The following is a 27399-nucleotide window of genomic DNA, read 5'->3' as shown; positions in this document are numbered from 1 at the left end:
ATAATGCCATACCTCGCAAAAGATAACAATGTGCACTTGAAATTCCGCAAACAGTTGACACCAGCCAATAGTGTTTCAAATAAATTGACAGCCTCTGTGGACAAAGGTTAGTTAAAGACTTTTTTTTTTTTTTTTTTTTTAAGCAGATCGCCAAAAACTATCTACATTGTTCTGCAAGGCAATTAATACCTGACTGCCAAAAACCTGGAAATAAAATAAAATCAGAAAACTGAGACTAATAACATATTTTAGCCTTCCATACTTATGTTAATATTTTAATTCACTTTATAGCTCCCAGCCACAGAAATCCGTTTTGTTTTTGAGAGCTGTAAACCAAGAGGAAGCAGCAAACCGTTATGACGTCATTCCCATCAGAAGTAGTTTGTTGTTGTAAACTATTGCAGTATTCACCCTAAAGCCTTCGGCACATTTTGCTGTTGGCAGGTGCTTGTGAGTGAGCTGTGTTTTGTTGCTGTAAATGACGCATCTCTTCGCAACTTAAGTTTTTTCCCCCCATCGTTTATGTTTTATTGCTGCAGTATTATATTGCCGTGACGGGCTAAAGTGGAATTCTTTATTAGATTATCAGCACTTACCAGTCAAAACTACTGAAATTTAACTGAAAACTTAAACAATGAAAAATTCCCAGAATTCTTTAAAATTCCTGTTTTTCCTGATTTTCTCCCACATGAAAAAATACCCGGATTTCTCCCGGTATTCCCAGAATGTATACACCCTGGATTTGTAGTTTCTGAAATAACGGGCAACAAGATTTTTTTTAACTGTGCAGTCATCATGTTGCTGCATGCGTTTTATATACTGAAAATTAAAGGAAATTATGAGTGCCTTTCCATAATAACTGACTATGTTTGAAGTCTGTTACAAATCCATACCTTCTGCATCCTAATACACATACAATGTCTCCAAAAACAATGAAGTCAGCCACAAAGGTTTCAGAAATGAAATTCCATAAAACAAAATTTTCATGGTGGAACAAGAAAGATCCCCACTCAAGCATGGAAGTACCAAAAATACTATGGATAACAGTACTGATCAAAACTAACTTACCAGAGGAATCCTTTTCCTTTCCATCAGGCATACTTTCCAGCTCCTCTTCTTTGACAGCCATGTTGCGACGTAGCCAAGTTGTTTGCTCCAGACAAGCTCCTGCTATCTGAGCACATGACTCTATAAGCTGTGCACAAAGATAAAAAAAAAATATAATAATTGTATGAGATGTACGGAGCACTTATTAACCCAAAACTGAAGCTTGAACATAACAAAAGTTTTACCAAGAATCTGAATCTGATTTCACAATTCTCTGAATTTTTCATCAGGTATTCAGGGTAAATCTTTCAAGCTGAAGGGGAGGCAATACCAGACCATGTAGAAGATGGTTATGTAAAACAAATTAAAAAAAGAGACATTATCTATACACTGGCAAATATTTATAAAGCATATGGCTACACGGCCAACTCAATTTACCAAGTTAATAAGTGCACACAAAACTTACAATCACAATATAAAAGAAAACAAATTTCATTAAGAAGTTAATAATACTGGTGAAATAAAGCACCATTTAACAGCACATACATATCAATTCCAAACTATATTCTTGTTTCATAATCAAATCATTTTAGACCTCCTTTTGAATGCACCTGCACCTGATACCTTCTTCCCATTTTAATTAGGATAAATTTACATTATACTCATTCAGCACATCCCCCTCTTCCTCAAGACACTTTTCATATTACTGAATCTTCTCATGTGAACTAATGGAAAATTAAGATGGTACAAACATATCTACAGAAGGAAAGATCACTATGCAGTGTAAAGAGGAGATTTGGCAACAGAAAATCACGTAAAACATCAAAGTACTGGCTGAAATTTCAGACCACTATCTTTGTAAGGGAGCTCCAACTCGGTGAGTCGAGGTAATGAGGAAAATGTGTGGAGCTGTGTGGCTGAGGAACAGCATGGATGGAGGTTAGGCAGGATTACAGATGTAAAAATTACTTCAAACAGACAAAAAACTGAATCATGAAGGCAATAGACTACTTAGCAACAAACAGATCAAACTTTGCAGATCAGCTACAAAAATGAGGGTTTAGGTGACAGAACCAATGAATAAAGGTGTTACGAGAATTTTTAAGAAGGTTGGAAAATATTTCTGCTTAGGAATAGTGACAGGATACAGTAACAGGTGGACGACACAAGAGAAAGACAGACAATGGAGACAGTACAACATAATAACAAGTCCAGTGAGCGAACAAAGATCGAAAGTTAAGGCATAGCCAATTCAGAGCCAAGACAACAATGAGTAGTGAGACCAATCTGTGGCACAGAGATGCACAACTGATTGTGAAGCTGCTGTGCTGCCAGCTTTAAAGGGAAGCCCTGATTGCAAATAGGCTGGTCCGGAGTGTCTGTGTTGCAGCTGCACTCACAGTGGCAAACACAACACCCACAGATGCAACTATGTTGCCTAGCAGTTGTCATCAATTTCCACACTGTCCAGAAGTCCTTCAAACTTGGTGGGCTGACATACCAAATTCCTTCCCCTTGAAATGGGCACATAGGGCCAGAAGTGACCTACACAAAGCTGGTGAAGGCCAACAGGTGATTCAAGTTGAGGCCTGGCATAGAAGCTCGCAGGCAGAAAGGAAAAACTGGGGTGCCTAGTTACATGCAAGGGCGCAGCAGCATGGTTAACAATGGTGTGGGTGATGATGGCTCAGAGGGTGGAGGTCACACTGAGACCTCCACATCCATGCCCTTGCCCTTGGGAACTGCTGCGAAGGCCCAAGACTGGAAGTTGTAAAAGTGTGGGTGTGGAAGCAGCATATGTGGGTGTTCCAGGACTGACCTGTGTCAGCGGCAGTGGTAAAGCTGGTAGGCTTGGATGGAGTTGGTTAGCATGCTGTTGCTCTAAACTTATCAGAGTGTCCACCATCGTACAGCACCGCCCATGGGTGGCAACCACCACAACCATCATATACAAAAATTTCACCCCATATGAGTGTGCTCATGTAACTGAGTATGGCAGGATGCACCTGCAGTTATGGATCCAAGGTCCTGTGGCCTGTGGGGCCAGGAGTTTGAGGTCAAAATGTGGCTCCTGCCCATGGGGGAGCTCTGCTGAGCTATGGTCGTGGCAGGACTGGTACTAACCTAGATGCCACTGGAGATGCAGAACTGTTCAAAAGCTGCCATGAATGTATGTCTACTGTCTGACATGGTGGTGCAGTGAATCCTCTGTCTAGAATTTGGACAAGAGAACTGTGAGTGGCATCGGTGGTGGTGGGCACCATGCTGACAACATATGGGTGGTTAGAATGACGACATATGGATAGTTATAATAAGTGTCCACAACAATGAGCCACACAGGAGCTAGCTAAGTCCAGATGAATGCTGTCCCAGAGGTGATGGGGTGCGGACCAGGGGGCAAGAGACTGAGATGGAGCAGGCTGGTACTGGGAACAAGTGGAATGTCTGAGTAACAAGGTCTTCATATCTCTGTTCGTCTCAGCCAGTACACTTGTCACCTTGCAAGGGTTTTCATCTGCAACATATGCAAACACCCTTGATGGAGTAGTTTCAGAACCTGGGGGCACACGTTAGGTGGGATGATGACACACAGAGTAGCCGCTCCGTGTTATGCAGGAGAACAGCATCAGAGACAACTGACAAATAGTAGAAGAGGTGAGCCCAGGCCCAAAATTCTGGATCAGCACACATAGAAAAAGAAGTGTGCCACCCATGGAGCACACAGTGTATGACAATCTGCAAGAGAGGCTCGCTTTGCAACTGTGTAGGAAACCCACCTCAGGAGTGCAATCTAGGTGAAAACAGGAGATTTTCTGTTGGTCAAATAATGGGTCGCGCCCCATGAGCAGAGGAGAAAGGACAGCCGCATGTATGTGTTGTGCAGTGGGCTCATATTTAATGTCATAAATGTAAGATGTGAGGAAGAGCACCCACAACACTGGAGTCATCATGCAGTCAACTCCATAAGCCGAGAGTGAGGCCCATAAAGAGCGATTAGTGGCTTGTGGTTCATAATGAGGGTGAATTTGGTCCCAAATAAGTAAACATGGAGGTTCTTAATGATACTCCAGATGTGCGAAAGCATGTTCACAGGCAGCTGTCCACCTGTACTGAATGCCCTTTTTTCACAGCTGGCTGAGGAGATGCGCAATGTGAGCCTCTTGTGGAACGAAATCATAATTCACCTTTCCCAAAAAATTCTGCAGCTCCTGTAAGTTTGGGGGCAGAGTAGAGAGGTAATGTCAGATATCTTGCAGTCAGTGGAGTGGATCCTGTCTTTTTTGAACAAGTGGTCAAAGTATTCCACTTGCTCCTAAAAAGACTGACATCTGTGTAAGTGGGACTTGCATCCTGCACAATGCAACACAGCACAGAGGGTGCGGAGGCTGTGCAGGTGGTCCTCACATATAGTGCTTGTGGCAACTATGTCATCAAGATAGACAGTAGAAGCAGGAATGGACAAAGTTAACTGTTCCAGATACCTCCAGAAAATTGCCAGAACTGAAGAGATCCCAAAGGGCAAGCGCCTATATTTGTATAAGGCGAAGGTGATGTTGACAGCTATAGTGCACTGTGATTCCTCATCCAGGTGGATTTGCAAATATTCAACAACAAGGTCTCTCTCAGAAAAGTATTCACCTCCAATAAGCTTTATGCAGAGATCCTCTGGATGCAGGATTTGGTATGAATCCATTTGTGCCTGGGAATTTACTGTCATTTAAAATTGTCACACAGCCAGAGAGAGTCGTTGGGTTTCTTGATCATTACCAGGGGTGTGGCCCAAGCACTAATTTCGCCAAGTTAAATTACCCAGCTTGTGGAGTCAGTCAAAGGTGACTTGAACCTCATCACTGATTGGAAATCCACACAGCAAAAAGGCATCAACTGTTGCTCAATGAGTGACTATCGATGACAAACAGAGTTTAAAGCCATATGACCGGTTTGTAAGTAGTGTTGACTGAATTAACCCTGGAGAGGAATTGAACTGTCACCATAGGCCACCAACATACGAATGGGTGGGGCTAAGTCAGGGGAAACAAAGCAAGCATACATTTAGAGGTTAATTAAAGAAACAGTAGCTCCTGTGTCCACCAGGAAGTGAACAGTCTAGTTTGCAGTCATGAGGTTGATAAACAAAGCACTTGTGCAGGGAGCGCCCTGAGAAACAACTGCTCGAAGTTCATATACCATCCCGTGACGCATGTGTGCTTGTCAAAAGGGGGTGAGGAAGGGAGGTGGGGGCTATCCTGATACTTGATGACAGACAGTAATGTGGAGTTCTCCATCTTTTCTAAAGTGAGTACAGTGTGCTCAGTGATCTGGACAGCCCATACGCAGATGTGCTGTGAAGCAATCAGGACATGGCGCGAGACACCACTACTTTAATCAATGGGGGGTTACAACCTCCTCCTCAGAGGATATGAAGACCTGCAAAATTGATGAATCATGATGCCGCCAGCAGGAAAGAGACTTGTGAGAATTCTGCCCCCAAGGCAATCGCTGGACAACTGTTTCCTGGGTTCAAGCCATGAGGCATTAGTTTGCTGCCTTTGTGATCTCAGTAGAGTGTGCGATTTTCAAAATATCGTCTAAGGAAGTGAGTCCAGTTCGAGGGCTGCAGTGTGAAATTCCAGACTGGGATCCAATTGGATCACATCTTGGACCAGAGAATCTGGGTATGAAGTTTTGCAAGCTGGTTTTGTACAAGTGAAATTGCAACATCAACTCAACTCTTCCACATCCATCACCCATGAGTGGTACGACTGCCCTTGGTGCTTATGGTATTGATGGAACTTGAGGTCTGATATAACCACATCAAATCATACTGAATAATAGTTGGAGAGCAATGAACACATTTTCTCAAACATTAGTGCAACTGGGTTTGAACACAGAGCCAACTTCTTTAGCAAGAAATATGTGTCTCCGAGGAAGCCCAAGAAAGGAAGAGCAACTGTTGGAGGGCACCATCCAAACTGAAAAGCAACTAAGTGCTGTTTCAGGCACTGTGTGCCCCAATCATCCCTTGTGTAGTCAAATGGTTGAAATGCAGGTGGATGGCACTTCACCCAGGAAGTGACGACAGCCTGGATGTGTTGGGAACCCCGAATCTGTAAGTTATCAAACAAAATTTGAAATTGTTGTTGGAATTGCTGTTGCTATTCCATGAGCTGCACGAGTTTGGTGTCCATGGAAAACCGCTACCCTTTTTACCTTACCATCAACTATAGTAACCAAAATCAGACATAACCTGGAATGACTCAAGAACCAGCAGAGGTAGCCTGACTAGCTGAGAGTATTTACTGTAAGCGACCAGAGAGTAAGAGGTGGGCAACGTGAGACAAATGCAAACCACACAGATGACAGAAGAGAATAACAACTCAAGTGAGCACACCAAGATTGAAAACTAAGGTGCAGCAAATTCAGAATGAAGCCAATGATATGTAGTTAGATGAACCCTAAAGCGAAGAGAAATAACTGACTGCAGAGATGCTGGTGGCCAGCTTTAAAGGGAAGCCACAGATGTAAATATACTGGCATGGTGGGCATGTCTTATGGCAGCACTAGCAGTGGCAACAGCAACAACCGCAGACGCAGGCGCAGCTGCGCCACTTAGCAGCTGGCAAGCCTTCAAACAAGCAGGGCTGGTACAGGGTGTATACGTGGACGAGGAAAAAAAATTCCTGGATTTTTCCCGGTTAAAAATACACTTTCTTCCAGGTGAAAATACACTTTGCCCGTGTTAAGTAACAGTACACTTTTCCTCGGGACTCTAAAACTTACCAATCCTTTCAATGGTTGTGGTTTTATACAAAGACGTAGAATTTCCCAGCACTTTAGAAAACTAAACTCAAGGGAAAAAAAACACGTTTTGGAAGATGTCTGATGTGCAGCAACATGTACACTGCATATTTTCATATTACGAAAGTATAGATTAGAATTCCACCAAACACTGGGTGTTACTTGCCGAAGGAGTGAAATTAAGATTGCAATGCGCTTTTGTAAGCCAGTCGTAACTCATGTCAAGCGATCTCACAAGCCGATGACAGCGGATATTCAGAGCATAGGACATGCAATGTAGTCAGCCAATAGCAAATCACTGTTACGTAGCGCGAACAGACAAATAGGAAAAGGTAATGGTTTAAATTAATATACATAGCGTTGCTAGAACAAAAGAAAAGTATAATATTGGTCTCTAAGATTAATAAATTGCAAGAGAAGCTAAGCTTTCACAAATAATGTTGCTCTTTCTTGCACGTGTTACACTTTAAGATACATCACACAAATACGCCAGTAAAATTTTTAACAATGGCATAAATGTCTGATATTCTGGGTTCAAAAATATTCTAAATGGTTGTCCTAAAAGATTTGATTTTTGAATGAAAGTGAAATGCTCTGTGATTTAAGACACTCGTTGGAAATTCGCACACAGAATTCATCTTGTGTAAAACGAAATTTACTTTACTTGAAAGTAATACTTATCAAACAACCATTCAGAATATTTTCCCGCGACCTATTAGAAATAGATTTGTTTCAGCAGTTGCGTCAGATGACAGGCATCACTGCGCTTCCACAGCTAGGATGACACAAGAAGCCCGTATGCTCGTACGTGTAAAACATTAAAAGATCTTACATTATGTCAGAAAAGAAACAAGACATTAGAGGATATTCCAAGAGCATGGGAATTTTGTGAACCACACTAAAATGCATAATACAGCTTAAATGCACATTCGTATGACCAGATTCAGATGTTAATTTTCTTGAAGTACCAGTACCATATTATCTCATGTTTGGTTTTTTATTATGGAATAATAACCATATGTGCTATAAGATAAAAATGTGAACTTGAAATGCAGTGAACAGTTGAAACTAGCCAATAGCGTGGAATTAAACACCTCGTTTCAAATAAATTGACTGCCTCAGCAGAAAAGATTAATAAAAGTCAAATTTCTTTAACAAATCGACAAAAATAACTTCACTGTTCTGCAAGGTGATTAACGCTTGACTGTCAGAAAGGTGGAAACAAAATAAAATCTGAAACTAATAACACATTTTAGCCTTCCATAATTATGTGAATGTATTTTAATTCACTTGATAGTTCCTGGCCACAGAAATCCGATTTGTTTTCATTTGACGTGAGAGCAATAAACAAAGAGGAAACAGCAAAATCACTAAATGTAAACACAGGTCACGTGGAGACTACCACCTTCTCACTACAACTCAGATTGCACTGTGTATCAGGCCCTGATATAAGATATTTCCAAACCGGGGCAATATTAGGTAGTGGTGTTCCCCCTTCCTCGAGCAATTGAGGTAGGCGCCAGAAATTTTAAAAAATCAACTTTTCAAAAATATCTTCATTTTGTAATGCACATTTTTCTGAAGAGTCTGATACATAAAACATACATGTTCGAGGGAACGTAAGACATGTTATTTGGTCTTAATTGTGCGAAGAGTAGTTCCACGCTTCTTCACACAGCAGTCTTCCATCGCACGTCTCTGTATTTCGCTCTGTGGAATTCAAATGTGTAATATTTTGTATTGGGTGCCATCAAACTATATTCAGGCCAGTGGAAATTAAAATGTCTCCTACTTCCCGTCGGCTGGTTTGACTACCTGCCCCTCTAAAAAATAATCTCGCAATTAATACTGGATGGGATTATTTGTAACAGGCAGAACAAGAACTCTTCAAAAAATTTGCAGTCTTTACTGCCTATTAGCTAATAACTTGCTGTTTTGTGTGACATAAAATTAAATATAGGATACATAAAACGAGTACAGACAAGAGACAAGCAAGACAGTACACATTTTTCAATCCTTAAGTCCTAGCTTTTTTTTTTTCCTCTCTCTCTAATCTTGCCACAGCTTTATATGGCGTACTTTCCTTTCTGGGAAAGAATCTATTACCTCATCAAAGTTCGTCAATGTTTTGCTAGATGAAAAAATGAAATGTCATTGTCTAATACTAGAAAAGCTGTTAATAGAAATAGTACCCAAGACTGGTGTGGTTTCTTGATCTGATTACATCTATTTTGTCACTGTCTGCTAGATAAAACGAAATCGGCCTGCCTAATATTGCAGCAATTGTTACACACACCAAATAAATTAGACTGTTTTGGCACAAATGGTCAGTTTTATAACACGACAGAATATAATTCACAAAGAACGAATATCAAATGCCTATTAGGCATTAATACAAGCAAATACTTTATGTTAGGAAACAGTTTCACATTTCATTCATGCACACCAGTTTCTCAAGCATGAGATCAAAAAGTAGTATTACGAAATTTTTATATAAACTTGGAACTGACTTATTCTTCTATAATTTGTGTGATGTTCCCGTTTCTTCTACTTCCTCGTTCTAACAAACAATCTTGTCATCACCAATTCTGTAGCTATTCCTGCCACTGTCAAAATTTCTTCGCCGATTAACTTCACTACCCTACCAGAATCACCAGTTTAGTTATCCCGCCATTATTCTCCAGTTAGGCGTTATTACATGTTTGTACAACGCGTTTTCCGCACAACTCCCAGAATAGAACTGTAGCGGCTGCTAGCCAGGGACTGTATAACTGGCCCTTAGTAGTGAAGCCGTCTGGTCAAAAATTTTCTGTCAAAAATTCATTTTCTTCGATACATGGAGAAGACAATATGTAATCTTTGTTGTCTGTTATTCCTGTTAGTCATTTATTTCCACTCTGACAATTTGAATCAGTGGAATTCGCTAGTAATTATAACAATGCTGATCATTTGCAAACCCAGTGAACCACACAAACAGCAATTGTCATTCACTCTTTCGGCTTTACTGGCGCAGCTCATATAGACTCGTCCCCTTTTGTCTGCAGGAAAGTTTATTTCTAGATGCGTCGGAGATTCCCCTGGCAGAGACATCACTTACACGATGCACACATTCAAAAATAAACTTACGATTCATTCAGAAATCGCCTTAGAATTTGATCAAAAATGTCCAAAAACCAACAGGGATGCGTTCAAAATCATATGAGTAATTGATAGACCAATGTGTGCTGGATGCTAGGTGCTTTATGAAACAAGGTCTGTTTCCTCAATAATATGAATTGTATGATTCTTGTTTCTATATTCCAACTACTACTTTAACTGCATTTCTAGAATATGAAAAGAAATACAAGTATTCTATTGAAATCACATAATGAAATTCAATTCACACTAGTAATAAATGACAAACCTTTGCTGTGATGTCTTGCAAATCCCTAAGCTCTTTTTTCTCTGAAAGTGGAGGTGTCTTCTGCACAAACTCGTTCAGTATAGCTAGCATCAAGAACTGAGCTGGTGGTGAGAGTGTCAAGCCATCACGCAAAAGTCCTATTAAAGAACTCCAGCTCTCAGTGAGTTGAGAACCAGAAGTTGTTTGCATATAGCAGTAAAACAACTCCAGAACACTAACTTCTATGCAAGCCTCCTATAATAAGAGAAAAATGTATGTAAAGTACTTTGAAATAGAGTATATACACTTATTTTTTCCAGTCCATTATTTTCTTACGCAATCACAATTACATACACATCATTTAAAAAATAGAGCCCATCACAGTAAAATTTATGTTTTATTTTTGTAGTTTTGTCTATATTTAGTGACAGTTCACATGCAAATAAATAAAACATACAAATTAGTTTTAAAATCTGCCAATTTTCAAGACAACTTACTAGTAACAAAGTATACTATACAGTATTCGACACTCTAGTTGACCATCTGTTGGATATGGAATTAAGCACCTCTGCTTCTAGCCTTTTTCTTCATTGTTCTTAGATCCACACAAATCTCAACAAATTTTCTGGGGCATATGTTCTACATTATTGCTTCACTTACGATTTTATGACGACATTGGTTTCTGCTCTTCTAGTACTAGTCTGCTTGTACTCCTGTGCTCTGCCAAATGAAGTCTCTTAATTTTACAAGGGAAGGTCAGCTACCAATAGCAAGAAGCAATCTGAGTAGAATCGATGCACATGATATGAGTTGAGCCAGCAAGATTACCTCTCTGACTTCAGGCAGCAACATGTAATTTGTCAAACAGTTCCAGAATCATGCTTAGCCATCCCTTTATACACTGGTAGGCATTAAAATTGCATCCGAAAGGATAGGAAGCGATGAAAGATAACACTGTCGAAGACTGGTCACAGCCACCAGCTTTAAGATGCCAGGAATGTAAGTCTGGTGTCCAAAGTATCATCTACATGAACTAGACTAACCATTATCACCATACAACGTGATTGGTCCATATGATGATGACAAATGCAAATGGGACTCCTCCACACATGGATATGTCCACTGTGATGCCGTATATAGAACTAGGACTCAGCTGAAAAGATGACAAAATGACATTCCTGTTTCCAATGTCGTTATTAGGTACATCACTATCTCTGCTGCCACATCATGGCAAGCCACAACAATGGTGCTGAAAGTCCAAGAAGCCATAGCCTTACCACTGGCAAATTACAATACTTGTTAGTAGATGTTTCTCCTTCTTACACAAGGCACAATAATCCGCTCACAATTTACTAACATTCCAAGGTGACAGGATGAAAAGTAAAGGAAAGGTGATCTCTCACCAATAACGGATCAATGCATGGACCACAGAAAGACTTAACAGCATTTGCACTAACTTTTGAGCAATAGCGCTTTTTCTAGAACAGGTACACACATTAACACACATAGACACCCAAATGCACACTCCTGTGGTCACCGCAAGACTGATTATCAATATTTGATTACTGAAAGCAGATGCCTCAGCAGATAGTGGTGTGAAGCAAATAGGGAAGGACGCAGGGAGGGAGTAGTGGGAAAGAGGCAGGTCTCTGGACAGATGACTCCGCAGCTGCACAAGATAAAAATACTACAGAGAGTAAAGCAAAATGAGATGCAGTAAGAGCGATAGGAGGGAGGGGGGGGGGGGGGGGGGGGGGACTAGGAGGTAGGGAAAATGGAAAACAGATGAAAAGGCAGAGAGGGAGAGGAGAAAGAAGGGGAAAGGGTTGAAAAGGCAGAAGGAGGGGAGGGCGAGGGGGGAAGAGTGGTGAGAGAAGGCCGGCATGATCTGGATGGAGGAGGAGTTGTCTGAACGAAAGAAGAAGGGAAAAAGATCAGGTAAGGCAGTCGGAACATGTTCATAGAGGTTTAGGCCAGTGGGATTGAGACAGTGCAGGATTTACTGGAGAGACAATTCCCATCTGCATAGTTCACACAAACTTGTGTTGGAAGGAGTATCCAAATGAAGTCAGTTGTGTTGCAACATGCAGCATGTTCAGCAGCTGGATGTTCAAATTTGTGGTTTGGACAATTTCATGAAGGCAGGCAATTTGTTACTTGTCATGTTAACACAGAATGTCATACACTAATGTCAGTATTGATGATATGATGGTGGTTTGAAAAGTTCTCGGAATCACCACAAGAGGTCAGCTCTAGTGCAACGAGTTGTTCACGTGATATTCATTAAGACTGTTGCCTGCAAACACATGCCACGTCAGTGTCGGAAGAGCGCTGTGGCGGTGACGTGGCTCTGTGGAAAAGATGGAAAAAAAATCGAAATTCAAGCAGTGATTAAGTATTTCGTAAAGAAATGTATGAAAGCAAAAGTCATTCATGCTGATTTCCAGAATACACTGGGGGCCTCTGCTCCTTCATATTCAACTGTTGCCAAGTGGACAAATGAATTTAAATTTGGTCAGGAGAGCTTAGATGATGAACTGCATAGTGGTCGGCCAAGATGTGTCACTACTCCAGAAATCATTGCAAAAGTGCACAAAATGTTCATGGAGGACCGCCGATTGAAAGTGCATGAAATTGCTCACACTTACCAGATGTCTTCTGAAAGGGTATATCACATTTTAACTGAAGAATTAGAAATCAACATAGCAAAATTACACGAACTAAAGTATGAATTGTTGCCACACCTGCCTTATTCTCCAGATATGACTCTATCAGACTTCCATCTCTTTTCAAAACAGAAAATTTTTCTCGGTAGATGAAGATTCACTTCAAAGGAAGAATTGATAGTCAGAGCTGACAACTATTTTGCAGGCCTGGAGGAAACTCATTTTTGAGATGGAATCAAGGCACTGGAACACCACTGGGCCAAGTGCATTAATCTACAAAGAGATTACATTGAAAAATAAAAAAAAATAAAAATTCACTGATGTAAGTACTTTTTTCCTATTCTGTTCTGAGAACTTTTCAAATCACCGCCGTATATAACAATTATGTTTTCACATATGGGCCTGCTTCTTATTGGTTAGAAATTCCAGTGACTGGAATACGGTAGGAGGTGGTGGATGGGGGTAAGGGACAAGTCTTACCCCTAGGATGACCACAAGGCAATGACCTATGGGTGCAAGATTAGCAGCAGGATTGGAAAAGGGATGGACAAAGATATTCTGTAGGTTGGGCCGGTGACAGAACACTACTTTGGGGGATGTGGACAGGATTTTTGGTAGAATGTCCCCTATCTCAGGGTATGATGAGAGATAGTAAAGCCTTGTTGGAGGATGTGGTTGAGCTTCTCAATGCCATGGTGATATTGGGTTTTAAGATGAGTGCTTGTCGGTGGCTGGTTAATAGATTACTTACAGCAGGGAGGAGATGTCACGAGAGATTTATTTATGGATGAGATGACAGACAATTCCCCTCTTTCATCTTTACCTTTTTCTCTTTTCCTCTTCCTGCATCTCTTTTTGATCTACCCGCTGTACACTCTTTTGTTCCTGCCGCACAGCCACTGAGTCATCTGTCCAAAAACCTGCCTGTTTCTGTTACCCTCTCTTTGTGCCTTCCCTATCCTCTCCCCATCTCTATCAGCTCAGGCAACTGCTTTCAATAACTGAGTACCAATAATCAGTCTACCATGACCATGGAAGTGTGTGGGTGGGTGTTTGTGTGACTACCTGTGTGAGTGTGTGTACTTGTGCTAGAAAAAGAGCTATTGCTCGAAAGATATGTATTGCTCCAGCCAGGAATTTCCATTATTGTTGAACATTCAAATAAGATTTTTAAACGAGAAATGTGCTATGTAATCTTTCCTTATGTAAAAGATGTAAAATGCATTACTCATATCTACTTTGTGCAGTTGCACTGAAACGTTTATCATTTACGTATCCAAGTATCTAGGACACTTCATGCATATTTGACATTTTTTGTATGCCACCTTGGTGGTATTGCCATTTTTAATGTCCAGCAATGCAATACTATGACACAGATAGTGTTGACTGAGGCCGACTTGGTAAAAATTCATAGGTACCAGTTTGGATTGCCAGGAGATGTGGTTTCATTAGACAAAACCTGTACATAAAAAAGGAACAGTTAATTAGTGACAGTAAAGGTAATGGAACTTGGATCTCATTTGGTAAAAATCCCAATTCTCACAAGTAAGAGGCAGAGCATTGTTTCTCAGATTGAATCAAGATGTATTGGACACCTACTCACTCAACACAGTAGTCCCTGGTGAAATTACTATTGGCAAGTTTTACCTGATGCTAATCAAAGAAATAAAAAAGAAAGACTGAAAGTGGCGAAAAGAGTGAACAAGGTAATCCATTCATAACACAGAGCAAACATTTCCCCAGTATTAATTCATCTACATCATTGAAGAAATTCGTTTCCAGAAAACGTATTTAGTGTGCTTTCAAAAAACTGACACACAAAATAAATGCGTAAGAACTAAAATGCTTCTGAATCTAGAGTTGTAGATTGCCAAGCATGACAGAAAATACTGTTACTTTAGTACTCTGTACATATCTTGGGCTTTCTTAGTTGTCATACTTTTCACTGGAAATTATGTTGATATCTTGGTGTGGTGCCAGTTTCAGCACTGGTCTGTAGGCAATAAGGATGTGAATCCACACAGAATCATGCTTCAAAACCTGCAAATTCCCAGGACAACATATACTTTATAGGAAAGACATCGTGATTAACACCTTCAGTTGCTGAATCAAGTAACATTATTCAGCACCAATTTCAGTCTACACGACTGTCTTTTGATGCAAAACTTGGAATTCATATCTGTGCATCAATAGTATAGCACTGTTTTCACTTGTTACAAACCATTAGTCAGCTCTCATATACTCAAATCTACACTACTGGTCATTAAAATTGCTACCCCATGAAGATGATGTGCTACAGACGTGAAATTTAACCGACAAGAAGAAGATGCTGTGATATGCAAATATTTAGCTTTTCAGGGCATTTACACAAGGTTGACTCTGGTGGTGACACCTACAACGTGCTGACATGAGGAAAGTTTCCAACTGATTTCTCATACACAAACAGCAGTTGACCGGCATAGCCTGGTGAAACGTTGCTGTGATGCCTCGTGTAAGGAGGAGAAATGTGTACCATTGAGTTTCCAACTTTGATAAAGGTCGGATTGTAGCCTATCGTGATGCGGTTTATCGTATCGCGACACTGCTGCTCACGCTGGTCGAGATCCAATGTCTGTTAGCAGCATATGGAATTGGTGGGTTCAGGAGAGCATACGGAACACCGTGCTGGATCCCAACATCCTTGTATCACTAGCAGTCACCATGACACGCATCGTATCCACACGGCTCTAATGGATCGTGCAGCCATGTCTCGATCCCTGAGTCAACAGATGGGGACATTTGCAAGACAACAACCATCTGCACAAACAGTTCAACGATGTTTGTAGCAGCATGGGCTATCACCTCGGAGACTATGGCTGCGGTTACCCTTGACGTTGCATCACTGACAGCCTGCGATGCTGTACTCAACGACGAACCTGGGTGCACGAATGGCAAAACGTCATTTATTCAGATGAATCCACGTTCTGTTTACAGCATCATGATGGTCGCATCCGTGTTTGGCGACATTGCAGTGAACGCACATTGGAAGCGTGTATTCGTCATCGCCATACTGGCGTATCACCTGACGTTATTGGTTACACATCTCAGTCGCAATGACGGCACTTTGAACAGTAAACATTACATTTCAGATGTGTTACAACCCGTGGCTCTATCCTTCAATTGATCCCTGCGAAACCCTACATTTCAGCAGGATAATGCACTACCGCATGTTGCAGATCCTGTACGGGCCTTTCTGGATACAGAAAATGTTCGACTGCTGCCCTGGCCAACACGTTCTCCAGATCTCTCACCAACTGAAAACATCTGGTCAATAGTGGCCGAGCAACTGGCTCGTCACAATACGCCAGTCATTAATCTTGATGAACTGTAGTATCGTGTTGAAGCTGCATGGGCAGCTGTACCTGTACACACCATCCAAGCTCTGTCTGACTGAATGTCCAGGTGAATCAAGGACATTATTATGGCTAGAAGTGGTTGTTCTGGGTACTGATTTCTCAGGATCTATCCACCGAAATTGCATGAAAATGTAATCACATGTAAGTTCTAGTATAATATATTTGTTCAACGAACATCCATTTATCATCTGCATTTCTTCTTGGTGTAGCAATTTCAATGGCCAGTAGTGTAATAATCTCATTGTAAAATCCACATAAAAGTTGAAATCCATATTTTAACTCTTGCTGGATAAGATTCTTTACACACCTTAGACAATTTTAGATTAACTCCAAACTATACAAACCAGTTTATCTATTTGGATCACACACTTGCCCCCCCCCCCCCCCCCCCCAATCACCAACATACAACACATAAAATTTCAATAATATGTAAGAGAGATATCACACTGAGAAATTTTTTCCTTCACCTTATAAATCTGTCGTAATGTCAAGCTGGGTGCAATTTCCCCATCCTGTTTACAGATCGTATCTTGCTGTAAAGGACTGTTCTCTTCAGTAACTAAAAGACTTCCTTTCCAGCTGGCATTTCTCTGACAATGTGTAAGAAACTGTCATACACCAGTTGTAATCACAAGTGATAAATTTCCAAAGTTAATGTATATGAAAACTTATTTCACACTGTGGTAAGTGTCTTAGTAGTAAAGACAGTTAAGTAGAGAAACAATAAAAGTAATGTCACAGCACACAAAATTAATTTCTTAACTGCACTGTGGAAGCAATGGAAGTCTTATAGAATACACTTTAATGTCAGTATTTTATCAGAACACTTACTTTCTGACATCATTACACAATCCTAAATATGATCTCACCTTCTTAAATCCCTCAATGGGTGGGGGCTGCTTCACTACCTGGTGTACAGTCTGCACCAATGTATCCATAGGCATAACACGTATTGCTGATATTAGATACACCAACACTTGCTGGCTTTGGGTTGCCACTGGAACAGCCTTAAAGGATGGAAGAGGTCTATTCAGAATCAGTAAGCACATCACGACTTCTTACACCTGTGTGTCAATACAAGGACATTCAAGTATATTTAAAAAATTGGATTAGCTTTAAGATAACAAATCAATCAAACTTTCAGCCAAAAAGTCTCTTTATCTTACAGTAAGTTGCTGAGATAAATCTGAAAAAGGAGGGGATAAGTATTATATATTCTGGCCAAGGAGAATGGATTTTCCACATGAGATGAGTACAAAATCAGAGTCAATTAATTTACATTGTTGTACACCAAATTCTGCCTGAAACATGTGGTGTGCATTGTTTCTCGCCAGGACAAAATCCCCAGTATCAAATGAGAGCATATGACTTGCATGATATATGTATTCAGGTTGTGCAAACATGTGCATAAATGGGTGCTATGCACAAAGAAAACAAACAAATTTACATTCTTGAAGAATGGCATCACAAAACCACTAAAAGCTGCTGTAATGACTGTTGACATATTCACAATCAGTTCCAGTCAATCGACCACCTCCATATCATGAATATCATTACATCTACATCTACATCTAAATTTATACTCCGCAAGCCACCCAATGGTGTGTGGTGCAGGGCACTTTACGTGCCACTGTCATTACCTCCCTTTTCTGTTCCAGTCACGTATGGTTCGCGGGAAAAACGACTGTCTGAAAGCCTCTGTGCTCGCTCGAATCTCTCTAATTTTACATTCGTGATCTCCTCGGGAGGGATAAGTAGGAGGAAGCAATATATTCAATACCTCATCCAGAAACGCCCCCTCTTGAAACCTGGCAAGCAAGCTACACTGCGATGCAGAGCGCCTCTCTTGCAGAGTCTGCCACTTGATTTTAGCTATCACGGTTACCAAATAACCCTGTGACAAAACGCGCCGCTCTTCTTTGGATCTTCTCTATCTCCTCCGTCAACCCGATCTGGTACGGATCCCACACTGATGAGCAATACTCAAGTATAGGTCAAATGAGTGTTTTGTAAGCCACCTCCTTTGTTGATGGACTACATTTTCTAAGGACTCTCCCAATGAATCTCAACCTGGTACCTGCCTTACCAACAATTAATTTTATATGAGCATTCCACTTCAAATCGTTCCGTGCGCATACTCCCAGATATTTTACAGAAGTAACTGCTACCAGCGCTTGTTCCGCTATCATATAACCATACAATAAAGGATCCTTCTTTCTATGTACTCGCAACACATTACATTTGTCTATATTAAGGGTCAGTTGCCACTCCCTGCACCAAGTGCCTATCCGCTGCAGATCTTCCTGCATTTCAATACAATTTTCTAACGCTGCAACTTCTCTGTATACTACAGCATCATCCGCGAAAAGCCGCATGGAACTTCCGACATTATCTACTAGGTTATTTATATATATTGCGAAAAGCAATGGTCTCATAACACTCGCCTGTGGCACGCCAGAGGTTACTTTAAGGTCTGTAGACGTCTCTCCTTTGATAACAACATGCTGCGTTCTGTTTGCTAAAAACTCTTAAATCCAGCCACACAGCTGGTCTGATATTCCGTAAGCTCTTACTTTGTTTATCAGGTGACGGTGCGGAACTGTATCGAATGCTTTCCGGAAGTCATGGAAAATAGCATCTGTATCATGAATAAATAAAGCAAGTTGGGTCTCACACGATTGCTGTTTCCGGAATCCATGTTGATTCCTACAGAGTAAATTCAGGGTTTCCAAAAACGACATGATACTCGAGCAAAAAACAGATCGACGTCAGAGATATAGGTATATAGTTTTGCGCATCTGCTCGACGACCCTTCTTGAAGACTGGGACTATCTGTGCTCTTTTCCAATCATTTGGAACCTTCCGTTCCTCTAGAAACTTGCAGTACATGGCTGTTAGATGGAGGGCAAGTTCTTTCACGTACTCTGTGTAGAAACGAATGGTAACCCGTCAGGTCCAGTGGACTTTCCTCTGTTGAGTGATTCCAGTTGCTTTTCTATTCCTTGGACACTTATTTCGATGTCAGCCATTTTTACGTTTGTGCGAGGATTTAGAGAAGGGACTGCAGTGCGGTCTTCTTCTGTGAAATAGCTTTGGAAAAAGGTGTTTAGTATTTCAGCTTTATGCGTGTCATCCTCTGTTTCAATGCCATCATCATCCCGGAGTGTCTGGATATGCTGTTTCGAGCCACTTGCTGATTTAACGTAAGACCAGAACTTCCTAGGATTTTCTGTCAAGTCGGTACATAGAATTTTACTTTGGAATTCACTGAACGCTTCACGCATAGCCCTCCTTACGGTAACTTTGACATCCTTTAGATTCTGTTTGTCTGAGAGGTTTTGGCTGTGTTTAAACTTGGAGTGAAGCTCTCTTTGCTTTCGCAGTAGTTTTCTAACTTTGTTGTTGAACCACGGTGGCTTCTTCTCGTCCCTCACAGTTTCACTCATCACGTACCTGTCTAAAACGCGTTTTACAATTGCCTTAAACTTCTTCCATAAACACTCAACATTGTCAGTGTTGGAACAGAAGTTTTCGTTTTGATCTGTTAGGTAGTCTGAAATCTTCCTTCTATTATTCTTGCTAAACAGATAAACCTTCCTCCCTTTTTTTATATTCCTATTAACTTCCATATTCATGGATGCTGCAACGGCCTTATGATCACTGATTCCCTATTCTGCACTTACAGAATCGAAAAGTTTGGGTCTGTTTGTTATCAGTAGGTCCAAGATGTTATCTCCACGAGTCGGTTCTCTGTTTAATTGCTAGAGGTAACTTTCGGATAGTGCACTCAGTATAATGTCACTCGATGCTCTGTCCCTACCACCCGTCCTAAACATCTGAGTGTCCCAATCTATATTTCGTAAATTGAAATCTCCACCTAAGACTATAATATGCTGAGAAAATTTATGTGAAATGTATTCCAAATTTTCTCTCAGTTGTTCTGCCACTAATGCTGCTGAGTCGGGAGGTCGGTAAAAGGAGGCAATTATCAACCTAGCTCGGTTGTTGAGTGTAACCTCCACCCATAATATTTCACAGGAACTATCCACTTCTACTTCACTACAGGATAAACTACTACTAACAGCGACAAACATGCCACCATTGGTTACATGCAATCTATCCTTTCTAAACACCGTCTGTGCCTTTGTAAAAATTTCGGCTGAATTTTATCTCTGGCTTCAGTCAGCTTTCTGTACCTATAACGATTTCAGCTTCGGTGCTTCCTATCAGCGCTTGAAGTTCCGGTACTTTTCCAATGCAGCTTCGACAGTTTACAATTACAATACCCATTGCAGATTGGTCCCGCATGTCCTGACTTTGCCCGTTGAGGCTGTTGCCCTTTCAGTATTTGCCCGAGGCCATCTAACCTAAAAAACCGCCCAGTCCACACCACACAACCCCTGCTACCCATGTAGCCGCTTGCTGTGTGTAGTGGACTCCTGACCTATCCAGCGGAACCTGAAACCCCACCACCCTATGGCGCAAATCGAGGAATCTGCAGCCCACATGGTCGCAGACCTGTCTCAGCCTCTGATTCAGACCCTCCACTCGGCTCTGTACCAAAGGTCCGCAGTCAGTCCTGTCGACGATGCTGCAGATGGTGAGCTCTGCTTTCATCCCGCTAGCGAGACTGGCAGTCTTCACCAAATCAGAAAGCCGCCGGAAGCCAGAGAGGATTTCCTCCACTCCATAGCGACACACATCTTTGGTGCCGGCATGAGCGACCACCTGCAGATGGGTGCACCCTCTACCCTTCATGGCATCCGGAAGGACCCTTTCCACATCTGAAATGACTCCCCCCGGTATGCAAACGGAGTGCACATTGGTTTTCTTCCCCTCTCTTGCTGCCATATCCCTAAGGGGCCCCATTACGCACCTGACGTTGGAGCTCCCAACTACCAGTAAGCCCACCCTCTGCGACTGCCCGTATCTTGCAGACTGAGGGGCAACCTCTGGATCAGGACAAGCAGCCATCTCCGACCAAAGATCAGTATCAGCCGGATACAGAGCCTGAAACCAGTTCGTCAGACAAACTGGAGAGGCCTTCTGTTCAGCCCTCTGGAATGTCTTTCGCCCCCTGCCACACCTAGAGACGACCTCCCACTCCACCACAGGTGAGGGATCAGCCTCAATGTGGGCAGTATCCCAGGCAGTCGTAGTCTGATCGGGGGATGCGTGGGACGAGCTAGCCATCCCCGACAAACCCCTGTCCGGATCCCCACAGTGATGCCCATTGGCAACAGCCTCAAGCTGTGTGACCGAAGCCAACACTGCCTGAAGCTGGGAGCGAAGGGATGCCAACTCAGCCTGCTTCTGAACACAGCAGTTGCAGTCCCTAGCCATGCTAAAAACCGTTGTGCAAACAACATCTGAATTAATCTACAGAGAGCACAAACAAATCAAAACAAAATTTAAACGGTTATTAAAATACAAGATTGATTAGTAAATGCAATAATGCAGGTACTTGCGCACTGCTGACACACTGCTTGACGGCGGAAGGAGACTACGCGATTTTACACTATTCAGGTACTAAAACGCAATCCTAAAACTCTCAAATACTATAATACGCCCGAAATTTATGAATTAAACAATGCAAGTACCAAAAATACGCAAGGAAATTAAGGATTAAACTATGTAACAAATGAGTGAGCTAGGAGTATACGACTTGCTGCAGCAGCTGCTTATCCAACGGCGGCAGGGAGCACATCAGGTTAAAGGAGGACTGCTTGATGCCAGGCACATAATTATTATTAGTTGCAGCGTATGTAATGTAAGTAACAATGATGCAACTGATAATAATTATGTGCCTAACATAAAGGAACTCTCCTTTAATATGTTGTGATGATATCCAAGACTTGAAGATGGTCGATTGACCAAATCTGGTTGTCAAAAATATTAATACACACTACAGCAGCTTCTAGAGGTTTTATAATGTCCTCCTTTGGGTACATTGAACTGTGCAGCACAGTTTACTGAAAATTTACATCCCTTTGTGACAGAAAAAATAAAAGTGAATTCTGGGCACAATGATCATGCTTTTTAATGAAAAAAAAACCCTATCACAATCCACCTACTACCAAAACTGAAAACATTCTTATATTAGGAGTGAAAGAAACATGTGGATGCATTTCCACTCAACAAAGCAATCATCAAGCCTTGCTTATAATTATGGTGTTATCTAGAACTTTTCAAACAGATTTGCACAAGTTTTGTGTAGTGTTTTTTACATGGCCTTTATGATTTTCAGTTTCTGTTTGATACAATTTCTGCTAGTTGGAAAATTGCTACAAAAACTTATGGCACTTCATAATAATGAGAGTAAAGTACATTTCTTAAACATTTTTACTCAACATTCAGCAAAACTTTTCTGCATAATAACATATTGTACGTAATTTTTAGAGTTTTGTGCTTTAATCAGTACATACTGAACCCTCCTAGGGAAACACTGTTACCTGTCTGTCTGACCAACTGTTAAGAACATCCTTTTCTCAGAAATGGGTACACATACCAAGTTTAAATTTATGCCACATACTGTAAGTCAACGCTCCCTTAGCAGTGGAAAAAACTTAAGCTTCTAAATAAATACAATCAGAAGTTATGGCCATTTATGTGACATATTATGACAGTCGCAAAATCACCCACCAAAAGCTATAGTGTACTTCCCACAGACCTAGAATGATGAAATTTGGCAAGAAACAAAGTTTCACACTACAAGTAAAGCAAAAACTTGTAAAGTGTTGTTTTTTTAATTATGTCAAACAAACAAACAATTTTATTTTCATTTGTTATTGGACTTCTAACTTATAAGGAGTGATCAAAAAGTTTATCTTCAAAGGCCATACAATCCAGAATTGGTATGCCAATAACACACAATTTCAGTGAGCACTGAGGCAATCATTGCTTTGACAAACCAGGTTGATGACAGTTGTTTGATAAAACACCTTGTCCAGCTGTATGAAGAAGTCTGTAACTGCCTGTTCCACATCCTCGTCTGAGGATACACATCAATTTATTACAAAAATTGTATTTTTGTGTTGAGACTCGTTGGTTCTACCAACTCAAAAGCAAATTGTCATGTTCCAACCTGACCTAGGACTTGATCTACGAGGGCTGTTCAATAAAGAACGATCATAATTTTTTATGGTCATAATTTCTTGCACTAAAAATTTAATCTGATGATATTCTGTTAGCTTAATGTGCAAAAAATATGACGTAGTAGTTTCATTGTTGGGACTCCTGGTTCCTGCCTGTGAGAGGCAACAAGGTCAGTCATGTTCAGTATTGCCTACCGTTGCAATGAAGGTAGCACGTGAGGAGCAATATGCAGGTTTGAAATTCTGCTTTCGTCTAAACAAATCTTTAGCTGAGGCCTATACAATGTTACAGGAGGCCTATAAAGAGTCTGATCTTTCCTACAGCACAGCTTGAAGGTGGTTTAAAATGTTTAAAGAGAAGAGAGAATCAATTACAAAGGAAGGTGGACCTGGTGCTCCAGTTACTGCTCAAAGGAAGAAAACATCAACACTGCTGCTGTCATTGTGAGAGAGGATCGACAAATTATCTTACAATCACTTTCTAAAATACTGAACATGTCACTGGGTGCCACCTACACATTAGTGACAGAAAAATTACACGACAGATGTTTGTGTGTGATGGGTTCCAAGGCTGTTGATTCCGAAACAAAAGGACATTAGTGTACAGGTCTGCATGAAGTTAAAGTTGATGTTGGAGGAAGATCAGGAGTTTCTTTCAAATGTAATCACTGCTGTGAAACTTGGCTACATCATTTTGATACTGAGAGCAAACAGTAAAGCTCAGTGTGGAAGTCTCCTTCATCACTAACGCCCAAGAAAGCAAAAGTGGTTGATTCTGCTGGGAAAGTTATGGTCACTTCATTCTTTGATATTCATGGAATGGTTTCCAGCATGTTGTACCTGCTCATACATCAGTAACTGGACAATTCACAGAGATGTCCTGAAAAGATTGCAAGTCCATATCAGATGCAAAAGACCACATCTCCATGAGGCAGGCTGGATGCTGCACCACGATAATGCGCAACCACATATTGACAATGTTGTTGCTGAATATCTTGCAAAAATCAATGTGAAGTGCCCCAGGTGTGACTTGTCTCTATTCCCTAACATGAAAAATGTCTTCATGGGAGGCATTATCAATCATCAGCAGCAGTGGTGGTGAAGGCTGCGGAGGCAATTTTGAAAGACCTCTCAAAAAATGGTTTCCAGCATGTATTTCAAGACTGGCAGGAACACTGCCACTACATCTCATGGTTTTTTCCCAAATAAATACAAAAAATATTAACTAAGTATAACATATATAGTTAAGTTATTCTGGTACTTTCCACACTGAAAACAAATTCAATTGATCTGTATCTTTTGCTGAAAGAAATCAATAGATTCAGTGGTTAGCACTGACTACAATATACTGCCAACCAACAATTGGCTATGACCAATATCTATCTACAAATTGCTGACATCAGCACACAATGCAAGAGCTATCGCACCAAAAGTGCACTTTAGCCTAACACATTACATCTAGGTCAACAGCTGCATTTCACACACTGTCACTTTATAGTAGGCATCAGGAAGAAATTAGTAACAGTACTGTTATCCTCTATTCCATTCACAATGACTCCCAGCTTTCTTAGGCATGTGATATACATTAAAAAATGATGTTCTGGAAAATGTGTCTTAAGGCCTGGCCCAGAAAGAAAACAACAGGTCACTGCAACCCAACCACAAGGGACATCATTGCCACTGATGCGTCAGTCATGACATCATGAAAGCATCAAGATAAAGTCAGTATTTAGTTTGCAGGTGTCAGGCAAGTGACATTGTGGCAGAAGATTTACTAATGCAACATAAGATACAAATTTTTGATAGAAATGGTAGTTTCAATGAGAAACAACTCGAAGTACTAGTAAACTGAGAAATACTACAAGGAAAAGACAATGTTAGGTGGCACAGTATTTAACCCTTGAGTGGGTGTGCCATTTTTCATAACATAAGCATGTGCGCGATATACTTTGGACACTTATAAAGAACAGCTGACTTTATGTTATCAAGGTAAACATTATGAGTAAAATCATGGTTTAATCTTAGTTTAATTACATGATGATAAAATAACATCACATAATATGAGCTGAAACACTGTTAAAGTAAACAAGAATGAAATAAACTTTCATTATATCACTCTGTTGCCACGCACGGAAGCTATCCCTGGGTAACAACCTACTCTAAGCATTAAATAGCATACCTGCATCAGATTCTAGTTTATTCGATTACTAATCATGTCATAGACAACTGTTACTAACTCATAATCTGGGTTATTTACTTGCATGGCTTGTAAATGTTTTTCTTAGCTAGCTTGCTGTTTATTTATATTACAGCTGCACATTCAGATGTATGAGAACACAATTTATCACTGTGTTAGCTGAAGCAATAATGAAGGAATTGGTATGTACTTGCAATTGTGGAACAATAATGGATAGGTGCAAAACAATTTTATTTGTTGCTGGCACACTTTAGACGTAGGCTCCCCCCTTCGGCTATTAAACAAAGTGGGAAAAACTAGAGGAATACCTCCAATTGTACACTCAACTGGAATATTTTGAAGACAGACTATTTTTAAACCATATTTACATTTCTCATTAGTTTAGAGGAGCTCACAAATTATTCAACATTTTCCAATAATCAATTTCAAGGTACAAGGGTGTTAGTGTTTTGCCTCAAATACATGCTTTATCTTTGATCCTAATCTTTCTGCACTAATCATTCCTCTGCAAAGTGCCATTTACAGGCCAGTCCTCTAGTAAACATAAACTACATATCACAAAACTATGACAAGGAGAGATTGCTGCTCCACCATATACAGGAGAAGCACACAGCAGAGATATTCATTTTAGCTTTCAGCCAAAAGGCCTTCCAAAGTAGAAAACATACACTTTCACACAAACACAATTCACACACACATATGACCTCTATCTCTGGCTGCAGCATCCGGACTGTGCACAGCAACTGAGCCTGATGGGAGCAGCAATCTAGTGAACATGGTGGGTTAGGAATGAGGCCTGGTGCAAGGAGGGGGGGTAGGAGGGCGGTGGGGTAAGGGAACGGGCAGTGCTGTTTGTTGGAGCATGCAAGGTCATGGTAGTGACAGGGTACTGGCTGCTAGGTACAATTGAGGGGTAAGAGAGCAAGGGATAGAGGAGTGCGGGAGGGGAGACAGCAGCAGAGAAGAGTAAAAATAGAAAAGAACTAGTGGATGCACTGGTGGAATAGGACTAGCAAAGGTTGAGGCCTGGAGGGTTATAGGAATGCAAGGTTTATTGCAAGGAGAGATCACATCTGCAAATATTCTTGTTAGTCATCATACTCACATAGAAAGCAGCACAGTCATTGTAACTTAATCTGTAGACCGGACTGCTTTCACAACTAGCTCTGACTTTGATTGGATAGGAAATACCTGTGACCAGGCTGGAGCAGGTAGTGGTGGGAGGATGTATGGGACAAGGTCCTGTATTCAGATTTGTTGCAGGGGATAGTGGGTAATATATTCCTCATCTCAGCGCACAATGAGAGGTAGTCAGAATCCTGGCAGAGAATGTGATTTAGTTCCTCCAGTACTGGGTGGTCCTGAATCACAAGGGGAATGCTGCTTTGTGGCTGGATGGTGAGTGTGTTGGAGGTGCTAGGTGCTGGTGAGACAAGGCACAAGAAATGTGTTTCTTTAGAAGGTTGGGATGGTAATTTCAGTCTGTGAAGGCCTCAGTGAGACCCATGGTATATTCAGAGTGGGTCTGTTTGTCATTGCAGATGTGACAAGCCTGAATGGAAGAGACTTCTTGTTATAGAATGGGTGGCAGCTGTCAAAGTGGAGGTGTTACTGGTGGTTGGTAGGTTTCATATAGATTGAGATACTGATGTAGCCATCTTTGAAGTGGAGGACACCATCAAGATTCAGGAGGACCAACTGAAGCAAATTGGGGAGAAAGTGTTGAAGTTCTGGAGGAATGTGGATAGGGTGTCCTAAACCTCAACCAGATTCTGAAGATGTCTTCAATGAATCCGGACCAGGTGAGGGGTTTGGGGCT

At 41.0% G+C, this 27399-nt stretch overlaps 1 protein-coding gene across 2 annotated transcripts in view; it reads right to left on the bottom strand.

Annotated features, from left to right (window-relative positions):
• LOC126336429 (protein dopey-1 homolog) overlaps positions 1-27399 on the bottom strand; it is a 341808-nt gene that overhangs the window by 104169 nt on the left and 210240 nt on the right. For both annotated transcript variants that reach the window (XM_050000134.1, XM_050000125.1), the window contains exons 23-25: positions 17159-17296; positions 10250-10483; positions 1069-1195 (exon numbers count right to left, since the gene is read on the bottom strand). In XM_050000134.1, the coding sequence (XP_049856091.1) occupies positions 1069-1195; positions 10250-10483; positions 17159-17296 (499 nt within the window). The remainder of the gene's footprint in view (positions 1-1068; positions 1196-10249; positions 10484-17158; positions 17297-27399) is intronic.

This window comes from Schistocerca gregaria, chromosome 1, assembly GCF_023897955.1.
Source record: "Schistocerca gregaria isolate iqSchGreg1 chromosome 1, iqSchGreg1.2, whole genome shotgun sequence".
Classification (NCBI taxonomy): Eukaryota; Metazoa; Arthropoda; class Insecta; order Orthoptera; family Acrididae; genus Schistocerca; species Schistocerca gregaria.
Note: the sequence above shows the minus strand (reverse complement) of the source record. Positions and strands in the feature narration are given on the sequence as shown.